Source organism: Oryzias latipes, chromosome 13, assembly GCF_053564925.1.
Source record: "Oryzias latipes strain Hd-rR chromosome 13, Olatipes_Hd-rR_3.1".
Classification (NCBI taxonomy): Eukaryota; Metazoa; Chordata; class Actinopteri; order Beloniformes; family Adrianichthyidae; genus Oryzias; species Oryzias latipes.
The window spans coordinates 29533639-29548244 of record NC_136249.1 but is presented as its reverse complement, the minus strand read 5'-3'; the positions used below and the strand labels follow the sequence as shown (position 1 = coordinate 29548244).

Sequence of the window (14606 nt, the reverse complement as noted above, 5' to 3'; positions counted from 1 at the left end):
AGCAAACAAGTTGTACACAGAGAACTCCCTCTGTGCTGTCAAGTGGTTCTATTCTGGAATAAAACAACTTTCCTAAGATTTTCAAAATAAAATGTTGAATGAATGGCTTCTCATTTATTCATTTAGCTAGGAAAGAACCACTTTACAGATTTTTTATTGATGTGAACACATGTGACAGATATAATAAGACTATATTACAGTACCACAGCTTACTTGTTTGTGTAAAAAATAAAATAAATGATATGCGCAACATGTTGTTGCAGTTCTAATTATGCTTTCTTTAAATACAAATATTAAAAATATTAAGATACTTAATATTTTATTTTGTAACACAATTTTTCACATTACACAAACAAAGCATTTCAAAACAAAATGGTCAATTCACATGTCTCTTTTTTTCTTCTTTGCAAAAGCCAATTAACAACTCACTAAAATATACTGCTATGATAAAAATTTTGACTATTTTATAAAGAACTGTGTGTCTGTGTTGTATTCAAACCATTAATGTATCCTTTGGTCAACTTCAAGACAAATATCTGCCTATTTTTCAGGTTTTTCCAATCCACTTCATTAAAATTTTAAACATTGAAGTTTCTGATTTTGCTTATACCAAACTCTCATTTTGAGATGGTAATGTTTTGTATTTTAAAAAGATAAAGAGCTGTTATGCTGTTGTAGCTCAAATAAAGAATGTCATCCTAACATCAGAAAGAGCCAAACAATGTGCTCCATATATTATTGTTTAGATAATAAGAACTGTGTTGATGGAAGAGCAGGATCAAAGTGGAAACAGTTATCAACCTTTTTGATTGTTTTTACAACATATTTGTTGAAGTCTTTCTCTTTTTCTGCCACTGCATCATGATGTGTCTCCTTCTTGTGGTGAAAAGCAGAACTGCATTCCACCTATTTTAAAGAGAGATTCAAAGGACAACATGGGTACAAGTTCTGTCTGCCTGTACATTGAAATGATCCTGAACAAAACACTGAACCCCATGTTCACCCCATAGGTCAGGTTACTGATTTGCATACTGCCATTGGAGATTACAGATGTGTGTGAATGGCACTATGAAATGCTTTAGGCTTTAACAGAGGTGCCATATAAGTATGCACCATATACCATTTAAAGAGTCTATATTAGGCTAAATCAGCTTTTTATAATTTAAAGTGTGTTTGTGACGGGGTCCCGCTGGAAAAGATTCTTTCCAGGCCCCTGGCCAGGCCTGAAGCCCCGCCAAGGCCACCCGGATCCACCCCCTCTTCCTCAAAGGTTGCGCTTCCTCGATGGAGGAGCTGCGCCTGTGGATCCCCCTCACCACGCCACTGCGTCCTCACCTCTTTGTGGTCTCCCCTGCGATCCCACTTCTGACACCATAATGTGACGGGGTCCCGCCGGAAAGGGGTGCTGAGGAGCCAAGGTGAGGAGGTTCTGTCTTTATTCAGAGCGGTTTTAAGCACCACAATTGCTCTACGCAGGGCTGCACCAGCGCATGGCACCTCCGTCACTCCTCTTTTCGCTACCTGTGGTGCTCCCTTTTAAGCGCTAAGCCACGCCTATTGGGCGTGGCTCTCTAATCATCATCCAGGTGGCACCACAGATTTTCTTTTATATACTGCTCTCTGTTCCTTTACTGCTGCCGTAATAAGGAAATTTCCCCATCGTGGGACTAATAAAGGAATATCTTATCTTATCTTATCTTAACTTAAAAACATAAAATACGTGAAATGCACAAACAATAAAACACGGTGTGGCCCCCCCTCGTCATCTGACAGTGCCACACCGTCACAGTGTTAGAATGTTCATTCCTCACAAAAACAACCCCAAAGCGGTATTTTGAACCATTCACGCATTCCTGAGCATTCCTCTAAAAAACCTGAAAATCTGAGCACCAGCCCCTTCCAATCCATAAAAACGAGTGGGTTCTCACATTGTGTCATAGATATATATGAACAGCCCCATCCAGGAAGAGCCTGCGCTGCCAGCACCACTCACCAGGCTAACACACACACACACACACACCCACACACACACTTCCCCAACAGGTGATCGACTAAGCATTTTAATTTTCTATGCACAGTATGCACATCCATCTTTGCAAAAGTTTGGGTGTTGTTTGTTTTCATGGAAGAATCTCAGACTCGCTGCCGAGGCCGGCTGTAGTTTGACATCATGAAATGGGCGACAGCCACAAAGAGCGAAAGCTGGTGCCTCGAGGTCGAGTCATTTTACTTCTAGGTAGAAAAATGAAGTACGAAAATAACTAGTATTTCAGTCAGACAAGTCATGCAGTAAAGAAGATTTATTTCCATATTTTTTTTAGTTTGGCATAAGGCTCAGTTCAGATACATAAAACAAAGATCTCCATAGAAAGCTTTGGGTATTAAACTACCCCTGACGGAGCTCCCAGGTGGAAGCCGGGGTGGGGGGTGGGGGGTAGGGTGACGAACGCAGAGTTCGCGGAAATGTAAGAAGAGGATTGGACCACACCTTGAACTTAAGCAGGACGCTGAACAGATGAGTTGATTAGACTGAACCGCCCGCAGGGAGGAGTAACCAGGTAAACGCACTGCTCGAGTTGCCTGCCTGAAATACTCCCAGGGTCGTTCATATAATTAAAAAATAGTTTTAAGGTGTCCTTTAGATAATATATTTACATATATGTGGTTATAGTTTACTCTGAAAGAATTAATAAAAGCATGATATAGATCCTTTAAATGTGTTTCATTCCAGAGATTAGATATTTAAAGAGAACACTAAAATCCACAAACTTTCTTGTAGCCTAATAACATCTGAACCAACACAAATTCCTTTAGAAATTCTAAAAACATTGTTCCCCTTATTGCCCTTTTATTTTTGTGTTATAGTTACGTGATATCCAACCCCATGTTCTGTTGATCACAGCTTACACCGTTAACAAAACAAGCTGTAAAATTCAGTCAATCTTAAAACATATCACCTTATTAAAAAGAACAGAAAACGTTTTAACGAACAATCTTTATAAATTAATGATTTTATGTAAAATGGAAAGTATGCAAAAATAAGTTTAATTTAGAAAGTTAGTTCCAAATACTTGTTTAATTCTCGTGCCTTTGGGTCAGATTGCAACTCTGAGATGGTTGAGGATCATTTTGAACAAAGCTGCTTTATGCTTCTCTCCTCATTATCAGTTAAAAATAAATATAAAAATTAAGAGAGCAATTTAGATTTTTGTGAATCTTTACTCAAGGTAAGAGCAGGATGGTCCAGGGTATGAGCTTAATTGGGCCGCCTCAGCTCCTCTGGTGCAGAGATGAATGGTGCTGTGAAAAAGGTGTCAAGTGGATGAGTCACCCACAAACGTCTGTGTCTGGTGATTCATGGGCCAAATAATGACAGCACATTTTAAAGAATGAGGCGAAAGCCTGTTGTAGGGTGTACCAAAAGAGAAAAAAAACTGCTTTTCTGGATGTTTCACAGATAAAAGCAAACATTTCTGACATTACCTTGACTGAGCAGATGAGATAGAAAAGGGTGCAGTTTCAGAGAAATAGTGGGAACAGAAAAAGTAAAAGTAATAAACTCTTCTGCTGCTGCCGTCAACCTCACACCTTTGTTCTTCTTTCAAAAGCACTTAGAGAAGCCATTACTTTGAATATGGTGATGCAGAAGGGACATTAGCTGCCAGCATAAATCTGACTCAGAGCCCATTCAAAATAATAGGCATATCAGATTACATGTGGTGCAGAGCACGTACGCAGCCCCAAAAGCTCCAGTCTCAGGTGGCCCCAGTATCAAAAACACAGACAACAGGTGCCCCATTTACATTCTAATGTGCTTTTATCTAGTGCATGTCATGTCTGGAGAATGTCACACACTCATTTGTTATCTTTTTCATTGTTCTGAGGGTTCGCTGTTGACACACAGTAACTTCTGAGAGACCTAAACAAGTTTAACTAAAAAAAAAAAAAAATGACATTCAAGTTATAAGATAAATTTAAATTTCCTCACAAGCACAAAGGTCCTCATTGTGTTGGCACACTTTGAGACGTTGGACCCCGCATGGGTACAAAAACACGCATATAAACACACTCTCATGGTAAAAGGTTTATTTTTTGTGGATAAATGTAGAATAACATTAAAACAGGTTTTCATCTTACAGTAAACAAATCCAGTCATACACCTTTACTCAACTGACATAAAAGCCCTTACAAGAAAACATGCAACAGGTATGTTTGTCCACAATGAAAAAGTAGACACTTTTATATGAATAGTTTTAGAATTTCCTTTTTTCTTAAAGGGCCTATACCATGCAATATCAACCTTTTGAGCTTTTAAGTGTATTATAGTGTTCATTCCTCACTATAAACAACCCCAAAGTGGTATTTTGATCTGTTAACGCATCTGTGAGCATTCCTCTAAAAACTTGAGCTATAAGCATCAGCCCCCTCCCTAACCCACGAAAACGAGCAGGTTCTTACAATGTGACGTAGATAAATGAGAACCGCCCCTTCAAGGAAGTGTCTGCATTGCCAGCACCGCCCCCGGGCTAAAACACACACACTTGCGGTGATCGGCTGAACGGTTTTCTTTCATATTTGATTTGATGTGAAATGGTTTATTTCAAGCAAATAGGAATAACACACAAAAACAATACAATCATCAGTTATACATTCATACAATAACTAATCAAACTTTGGATAATTAGACATATTAATAAATATTGCTTGAAAGGGAGTGGAAGGAAGCGAACTTATATAACCCCACCCCTGTTCTACCGTAACCATTTTATTACATGATTTATCATTATCCGGTTCCTATCTTTAATCAGACAAAATTAAGAATCTTGAAATATCAATAAAGCACAACATGCACATCCATCTTTGCAAAAGTCCAAATGTTGTTTGTTTTCGTGGGCGAAACCCAGACACACTGCTGATGCTGGCTCTAGGTTGACGTCATGAAATAGGCGGCACCCACAAGGAGCGAAAGGCAGTGCTTCAGAGATTGAGCCATTTTACTTCCTGATAGTAAAAATTAGCAGCGAAAATATTTTTTTTTTTAAATTCTTTATTGTGCCAAAGGTAATCTATCATCATATATATCTATGTAGATATAATTTTACTCTGAAAGGCTTAAGAATAGCATGATATGGGCCCTTTATTTCCTAATTTAAACACTACTGCAGAGTCGCTTGGTGTTTGTCTTGCCTTTATTACCAATTCCCCCCAGAACTTAAAAAGGTCTGAACATCTCCCTTTCTGCCCCTGATCTCATGCTCACACCCCCGTCAAGCTTTCATTCAGGGAGGAGATCTGATCGATCACACAGAGCTGTCTCTGGCTGCGGCAGGGTTGTCTTGGCCTCTTGTGCAGCAGGAAGAGGCGTCTGGCTGCTGCCCGGTACTTCCGAGACATCAGGTTGTAGACAACAGGGTTGATGGAGGCGCTGAGGTAGCAGAGAACCATGGAGGCCATGTTGAAGTTCTGGCTGAGCATGGCAGTCTCGTAGTCATCCACCTGGGCGAAAAGGTTTCTGCCGATGTGGTAGGGCAGCCAGCAAATGATGAAGGCCAACACCACCACCACTAAAAAAGGAAATGAACATAGAAGTATTAAATACGTTTTAGCATTTTAGAAATTATTACAACAACAAAACAAAGCGAAAATACATTTAAAAACAACTTAAAAATAATTTTGGTGCTCTACACAGTCAATAATTATGAATAACAGAGTTTTATTTCCTATCTGGGGTTTCCAAACAACTATAGGAGACACTGCACCTGTCCATCCTGCAATGAAAATTTTTCCATCTAATCTTTTTCCAGGATGCAGGTACTTCCTGTTTGAAAAAAAAACAGGGGGGAGGAGTCACTCCAGTTATCTTATACAGAGAATAGTCAAACCATGAAAGAATATAGAAGATGAAGACTGAAGAAGAGTCAAATGGGGAGAAAACCCACTATAAATCCATCAAAAAGGCAAAACTGTCACAAGTGTGTGAGTTCAACCAGGCTACCGTTTTGGAATCGACAAAGTGTGTCCTTGTTAGTTATGAAACAAATTAGGAACAAAACACAAATGAGATGTCCCTGAGTGACTCATGACAGGTGCAACAGACTGAGGAGGAACCGTGGAAGCAAATGAGCATTCATACAAGCAATTCAGTTTGCTGAGCAACCTTTTTACAATTATAATAAATGTGTCAGGACTAAACATTTGGATAAAACGGGCCAGCGTGACCACAGACTTCTCGCACAAACACTTCCGATCTACAGACGCAGTGGCAGGACATGATTAGCATAAGTCATTGCAGAATAATTAAACAGATCAGATCAGCAAGCGTGGCACCAGCTTACCCTTTTTCAAAGTCATTAAAAAATAACAACTTCAAAAATCAGCTTAAGCTGTTGGGTAATACTCTCAGAAGCGGCAGAAGAAACTAGAAACCTGCCATTATTTTTCTGTTTGTTTAAGAAATAACAGTGAGTGCACCGATGGGATTTCAGGTTTTCCTAACAAAAACGGCCCTGAATGATGTTCTCGCTCTGTTGACTTTAGTTTCTGCGTAAGACAGCCAACCTGAAGCGTGTAATCAGGAAATGATGCAAAATGAGTTTTGTGCTTGATCTGAGATGAGTTACAGGGATTTGAAAGGATTAAATGTGAGTCACGGAAGTGTTAGATAACACAACATTTCAATCAGTTTGAAGAGAGCAAAGTGGTTCTGCTAGTTTATTTGCTGTGGGTTAGGTACTCAGTAAAATGACTAATGATCTCAACTGTATCTGAATTTGAATCCAAATCAAGTTTATTACAAATAGAAAAGAAAGAATGAACAGTAAAAGTGGATGAAATCTGGAATAAAAGCTAAAAGTGGAAGACTTGGTCACGAAAAACTAAAGATGGAGGCACCAGTGGAAATAGAAAAGACTTATAGGAATTAGAAAGTTCAAAAAGTGATGGTCAGTGGTCATCAAGCTAGATCTTACCTGAAGAAAGATAGATAGATAGATAGATAGATAGATAGATAGATAGATAGATAGATAGATAGATAGATAGATAGATAGATAGATAGATAGATAGATAGATAGATAGATAGATAGATAGATAGATAGATAGATAGATAGATAGATAGATAGATAGATAGATAGATAGATAGATAGATAGATAGATAGATAGATAGATAGATAGATAGATAGATAGATAGATAGATAGATAGATAGATAGATAGATAGATAGATAGATAGATAGAAACACTTGATATGAAAAAAATAAACAAAACTAATAAAATAGCTTGAAAAATTAAAAAACACATAACAATCATGAAAATCCCAGACAGCACCAAACACATACAGTTTAAAAAAAGTGCTTTTGGAAATGAAGCAGAGTGCCTGCATTGGGATTAAAAAAAAGTTTTGGTCAATGGGGTTCTGTATGTCCTGCTTGATGGCAGCAGAGAGAAGGAGTGATGGACAAGGTGAGCGGCGTCCTCAGTGATGGAGGAGGATTTCCTCATCACTGATCGCCTGTACAGGTCACTGGTGCTTGAGCAACTTTGGTGGCCTGACTGATTTTAGAGGGAGAATTTTTTTGTTTAAGGGTGACAAAGTTGAACCAGGAAGAAATATATTAAATTTTAGAATGCTTTCTAATATCTAAAACATATTCTTATTAGTACAATAAAATCTTAATTTTCTTAGGAGATAGAGGCATCTTCCTTTCAGCAAAGAGGGCAAAAAGGGGCTGTGTTAAAAAAGGATTTTATTGCCTGGTAAGAAATGTGGCAAAATGATTGGAAATTGAGGAATGGCGTAACAAAAATAAACCGAAAAGAAAAAATAAATAAAATTAAGGTGCAAAAAAATGTTGGTCAAATAATGATGGTAAAATCTAAATCAAATTATGGCTTGAGTATGCTTTTTACAATTTAAAGTTAATCATAGGATGTATATTTCACCAAATCACAGGCATAGCTTTAATTGCAGTTTTTCTCCCTTGTGCCTAAAATATTAAATTAAAAATGGAAATGTTGCTTTTGGTCATGTTCAAAGTTGCAGAATATTGCTCTGATATACTCAGTGAAACACAGAAGATAAACGTGTTATGTCCATGGGGGGCCTGAAGTGATTGGAGTTTTCTTTCAAACTGGAAGCTTTATTTGAGAAATGTGCAGTGGTGGACTTGGCAGTTTGGGGGCCCCAGGCGAACAATAACATGGGGCCCTCTGCAGCGGTTGCATTTTTTTACGTCAATGTCATGAATCCAAATGTTTTTATGAGAATTAAAAAACTGAAATCACGTTTAAATGTTAAAGAAATGTATTAATATATGTTATTTTTACTTGGAAAAACATTTAATTTATTTCATGCACTAATTTGTTTATCCCTCACTTCCTAGAAGGAAAAAAATGAGGATTTTCTGTTTTTTCTTTAATTTTTTAGGTTTTACTAAAGAGGGAAAAAGAAACAAAGTTATTCTGTTCTTGTTTTTCCCATTTTATCTGCCTATTTTGCCCACAAGTGGCCAGAATCAGCTCCGTCAGCCCTGTGACCCAGTAAGGGACAAAACAGGTTTAAAAGATGACGAATGAAAATAATGTCTTCCAACCCTAATGGAAGTATGGCAACAAATGTCGTGCTTTCTCTTTGCCTTTTCCTCTTTAAACAGCCCCTCAGATCACTCTTGACCACTTTTTAAAAATTGCTTTAAATCATCATTGAATCTCTGCCAGTGTTGCCAGATAGAGTCACGGTTTTTGCCAACAAAAAAAAAACACCCAAAATATTAATCAGTCAAATTAATTAGCAGTAATTAATCATCTATTATTTACTACTTCCTGATTTGATTCAAAATCCAACTTTACTGAAGTGGATGGAAATTTCCAGTGAAACATTACAAATTATTTCAATAATTTTTATCCATTTTTTATAGCTTGAGAAATTAGTAAGTGGATTTCATACTGGTGGTTTTATATCTCCTTAAAATACAATGAATGATATATTAAACAATAAATTATGTGTTTTGATTTTACAACCAGTTGCACATTACAGCAAAAAAGAAATGTATAAATGACTCAGCAGGTTAATATAATGTGGATGGGAGGTAACTAAAGGTGTTTTAAATCCGAGTTTGAAGGCGGAGTTTTCCCCCAGTCTTGGAAATCTACTATGCCCCTTCCTCTTCAAGAAAATAAATGAAAGACTTTCTTCAGCTTGAAGGACCAGACCTGTCAGTGTTCTTCCATTGTTCAACAAGTTCATGAAAAAAGCTGTCTTCGAGCAAATAATAGCGTAATTTTTCATTAGAAATACTGTTTCCTTATAGATGTGAAGTAGATACCTCCACATTCCCATTTCTGATGGACAAACTAACGGTTGATAATAATGTGATGGTTGAAACTAACTTGGCTTTAGTGTAGAATTGGATATTGTGCCTCACTGTTTAAATCTTATAAATTCAGATGATCAAAAGTCAGCTGAATAAATAATATATCCAACAAAATGCAGTTTTTCCTTTTTTCTGCATGTCTACTGAGTGTAGTTCCTCAGGGAAGTTGCCTGGGGCAGCTACTATTCTCTTTAAAGGATTTGCTTCATCTTTTGCATGATTGTAGTGCAAACTTGTTTGCAGATGATATCACTATCTATTTGACATTATCCTGTAAAATGGATCCTAAACATACTTTTATCTGAACAATAACTAGGGGTGGATTAAATTCATGATAATAGATTGAATGTTGAAAAACATTCAAGTTTTCTGTTTAAATCTAGAAATGTAACTAAATGTGATAATTTTTCAAAAGGATTTGCCAGCTGACACCAGTGAAACAAATTGACGAAATAATTTAAAAATGGATCAAGAGATTTGCTGAATCACTTACTAATGTTGTGGTTCTGTTGAGCATGCCTCCTCCTTGGAGCCCAACACCTGCTGCTCATCTCTACAATCAGCACCTCCCCACCTGCAGGCCATCACAGACCCTATTTATTCCTGAGGAGGATCTCCAGCCAGCGCCAGATTATTGTTCACCCTGTGTCTGCCTGCCTGCCTGCCTTCCAGTCTGCCTGCCAGCCTATCAGTCTGCCTGCCAGCCTATCAGTCTGCCTGCCAAGTCAAATTAAATAACCTAACTTCTATCAGTTTGTGTCTGCACTTGGATTCAGTTATCCACTCCCCTCTCCCAACAACTAATGCCTGTTACCAGAGTGCTGTTTTAGCTCCTTCATCACTGATTTTATTTACAGTTATTTAAAAATATATATTCTTGTTTTTCTTTTTTTTTTTTGTTCAAGGGGAAGATAAATTAAATGAACTCCTGGATTAATTAAGATTAAAGACAAGATTAAAAATGTAATTGTATTGATACACTATACTACCAAAGGGATTGGCTCACCTGCCTTTGCTCACATATGAACTGAAGTGCAATAGAGTTCAATATGATGTCGGTCCACCTTTTGCAGCGATTACAGCTTCAACTCTTCTGGGAAGGCTGTCCACAAGGTTGAGGAGTGTTTATAGCAATTTTTGACCATTCTTCCAAAACTGCATTGGTGAGGTCACACACTAATGTTGGTGGAGAAGCCCTGACTCTCAGTCTCCACTGTATTTCATCCCAAAGGTGTTCTATTACAGTATGTTCAGGTAAGGACTCTGTGCAGGCCAGTCATGTACAGTCATGTTGGGCAGGCCAGTCATGTACAGTCATGTTGGATGTTGGGGGAGAGGAAGGGGCCCGCTCTCAACTGTCCCCACAAGGTTGGGGGTAAGGAACTGTCCAAAATGTTTTGGTACCCTGAAGCATTTAGAGTTCTTTTCACTGGAACTAAGGGGTCAAGCCCAAAACCTGAAAAAACAACCCCACACCATAATTCCTCCTCAACCAAATTTCACACTCAGCACAATGCGGTCTGAAATGTACCGTTCTCCTGGCAGCCTCCAAACCCAGACTCGTCCATCAGATTGCCAGATGAAAAAGCGTGATTCATCACTCCAGAGAATGCGTCTCCACTGCTCTGGAGTCCAGTGGCGGCGTGCTTATTGCCTCTGCATTGCACTTGGTGATGTGTGGCTTAACTGCATAAAGCTCTCTGCCTGCTGGACTTGGGCTAATCTGAAGATCACATGAGGTTTGGAGCTCTGTAGCAACTGTCTGTGCAGAAAGTCTGCATGACAGTGCTTGATTTTATACACCTGTGGCCAGGCAAAGTGATTAGGACACCTGATTCTGATCATTTGGATGGGTGAATAAATACTTTTGGTAATATAGTGTTTTTGCTTTTTATGCATGTATGTACATTTAGAATTGAAAATATTTTTAACTCATCATCTTATCTTTAACTTTGACCCATTTTTGTATGAATGTATATAAATAAGCTGGTGACTCAGTGAATTGTTGGACCATAAAAAATGTTTCCATTGTAGTTCTGATGAAATTTAAAGACTAAAATATTCTGTCATTAGTAAAAAATAAACTTTTCTCCTAAAATGATTAATCTTAATTTGTCTTATTAACATTTAATCAACTCACGTGAGCTTTTTGCAGCAGGACCTTCATTTGAGGCAAATGAAGGATGATATTGACCCAAGCAAACACAAGAAACGTCCTTCAAATGGCATTAGGATCCTTAAAGACTGGTAATTGACAGGGTTTCTTTGTAGCAAAGAAGATTTTAACATTTTAAATAAGAAAGTGGTACCAGAAATTTACATAAATCCTGCTAGTTGGTATGTGAACATGACATTCCCGGTTCCTCTGAACGTCCTAAAGTGCAGGTGTCCCTTCAGGTAAAGAAGCTCAGTGAGGATTGAGTTACTACTGATAAACTTCAACAAAGCAAATAGTGAAAATGTTTTCTTTTTAAAAGCAGGGTTTGTCTCAGAAAACTCACCCAGTATCTTGACCGTTTGCCTGTGGGACCTCTCCCGGGCCAACATGCATGGGCCGTACAGGTCGCCTTTGCTTTTCCACAACTTGCACCCAATTGAGCCGTAGAGGAAGACGAGGCAAAACATGGGGAAGAAAAAGTAGGTGGTGGACACCCAGAGCATGATGTGGAGCTGTCCAGAGCTGATGGCGTTGCTGGTGTGCTTGCACTGACCCGTGTTGAAGTCAGGGTTCGTTTCGTTGTCATACTCCACGCCGACCAGGAAGAGAGTGGGTGCTGCAGAGAGCAGAGCGAAGCCCCACAGCGCAAAGATGATGTACTGAACCCTCCGTCTGGTCACCACTACTTTGCTCCGCAGGGGGAAGCTGATGGCCAGGTAGCGCTCGATGCTCAGAGCTGTGATGTGGAGGATGGTGGCCGAGGTGCAGCCTTCGAAGACGTAGTGGTAGAAGCGGCACACGGCCTCCCCGAACAGCCAGGGCACGTACTTCCACAGGCGGTACAGGTCAAAGGGCAGGCACAGGAAGATAATGAGGTCGGACACTGCCATGCTGGACAGGTACAGGTTGGTTGTGGTCTTCATGTCTTTGAAGTGCTGAATGATGAGGATGGTCAGGGTGTTGCCCGTCACCCCAATGATGAAGATAAGGATGCAGATGGCGGTGACGGGGATGAGGGTGGAAGCCGGGAAGAGGGACCCCTCGTAGTGGTGGTATTCATCTATGTTGTATGGGTCCATGGCCATTGCTCCACCTGTATGAAGGTCCAGCTGCGGTCTGGGCCAGGGCATACCACTTTGACCGACTTCTGGTTTAGAATGCTGAGCGGGAGTTTGGCCTCAAAAATCTACCAAGAGAAATTTAGATTTTATTTTAAAAAAAAACCTGCACACAGGTTCATATAATGCTGGCTTAAGAAGGAGATGTGTCAAGATGTTTTAATAATTGTACAACTATACAAAACCATTCCCTTTCGGCTTTTCCCATCAGGGGTCGCCACAGCGAACGAGTCGCATGGTAAACTTGGCAATGTTTTACGCCGGATGCCCTTCCTGACGCAACCCTCTCAAAGCAACCGGGCTTGGGACCGGCACAGAAGTGGAGAAGGGAACAGGGAGCAGCCCGGAGTCGAACCCTGGTTCCACGGATGGAAGGCGCCGCAAACCAGCACGAGCTAAACCGGCTCCTGTACAACTATACAAAACCACTGCAGTAAAAACAAAAACACAAGACAGGAATTGTTAACAATTAGAGATTAATGCAATAACAGAAAAGCTCTAAATGGTATTAATCACAATCAACCCCAATCATTTGACACCCCTAGCATTTCTGTTTTACATGAAGTAATGAAAAGTATCCTATTCCAAAAAAAATGAAATTAAATAAATTCCTTTGCACTTAATGTTTTTTTCCAATGGATCATAGAATGCAGGCCGATCGGTTGGCCCTCATACATTTTAACCAGATTTGGTCCTTTTTGCAACAAGTTTGGACACCCCTGATAAAAAAGTATAAAAAAGTGAAATCAGGACGAATGAAAAGGAAATACATTTGCTAAATCAAATGGCCTTTCGGAATAAAAGAGGAAAAAAGCATTTACCTGGAAAACTGAGTTCCTCTTCCCTCGTGGGTTTGCAGCGTGCGGATCAGCAAAGTAACATGAAGAAGTGGCAGAGCATGTCCTGCCGCTCAGGTGCCAGGAGCTTCTGTTGAAAGATAAAGAAGGGATAGCCTCCTCTGCAGAACCTCAGGAGTCAAGAGACAGTGATGGGGAGTGGGTGGGGGTGGGGGGGCACAGGCTGTTTCTGTGAGTAATCATCATAATAACATGATGACCACACAGATGACAGGAGGAGGTCGAGGATAGAGGGTTGAGAACGTAAGGCAACATCTGCATCCCTAATGCACCCATGAATCGCAGCTTTCAGAGCTGATTATCAATTTATTTAAAGTGATTTAAAGCTTCACTGATCAGATAATGTCGCCTCAGCAAACTGCTGGGACCCTCCCTCCTGGAAAAAGTACAAGTCCAGTCAGGAGGCTGAAGAACAATATGGCGGTTTCTTGAAACTGGTTTTCCGTTCAACTGCATATATCTTGTGTAAATAATAGAAATCCTCCATCTTGCCATTCACTTTTTTGAAGAAAAAACAAGAAAAACAAAGGGATGAAAATGCGAAAGAAAGGTGTGGAAAGTTAAATTCATATCGAAAGTGTGAAGTGATGTGAAAAATTTAAGGAATCCCTGCATTTATAACAAAGAAAACTGAGAATTGGGTGTAAAAATGACAATAGTAGCAGGGTTTTGAACTATAATAAATTTTATTGTAAGACACGTCCAGCATCTTACTTAGCTCAGACCAGCTCTCCGTCACTTGGGATAGGATGATTCTGTTTAACAGAATGGAGAAATTGATCTAAAATATTCTCTAAAAATGTGCATTACTTGAATCAAAAAAGTATTTATGTTCATGCTTGTGTTACAGAATTTAAGAATTTTTATTTGAGCCCAAAAGGGCAAAACCTAAAGGGAAATTTCCAGCTTTCCTTAGGCGTTAGAAAGTTCCAGATCTGCAGGTTTTCCTATTTTTATTTCCTAAGCACCATCGCTCACTACAGCCTGAATGACGGCAGCTATGCTCCGTTGGTTTCGAGCTCCCACATCCATTAGGACTAAATGAACCTTTGCAACAGGAGTCTGACTGACATCAGGGGTTTATTTAACTGTTTACACAGAGCTGAC

General features: G+C 39.3%; 1 protein-coding gene across 1 annotated transcript; it reads right to left on the bottom strand.

Annotated features, from left to right (window-relative positions):
• Nucleotides 1–3243: 3243 nt before the first annotated feature.
• Nucleotides 3244–13170, bottom strand: mlnr (motilin receptor). The gene is made up of 2 exons (XM_023961692.2): nt 11868–13170; nt 3244–5564 (listed from the first exon to the last, which is right to left on the bottom strand). The coding sequence occupies exons 1-2, from the start codon at nt 12652–12654 to the stop codon at nt 5257–5259; spliced, it is 1095 nt and encodes a 364-aa protein (XP_023817460.1). The 5' UTR covers nt 12655–13170; the 3' UTR covers nt 3244–5256.
• Nucleotides 13171–14606: the final 1436 nt, after the last annotated feature.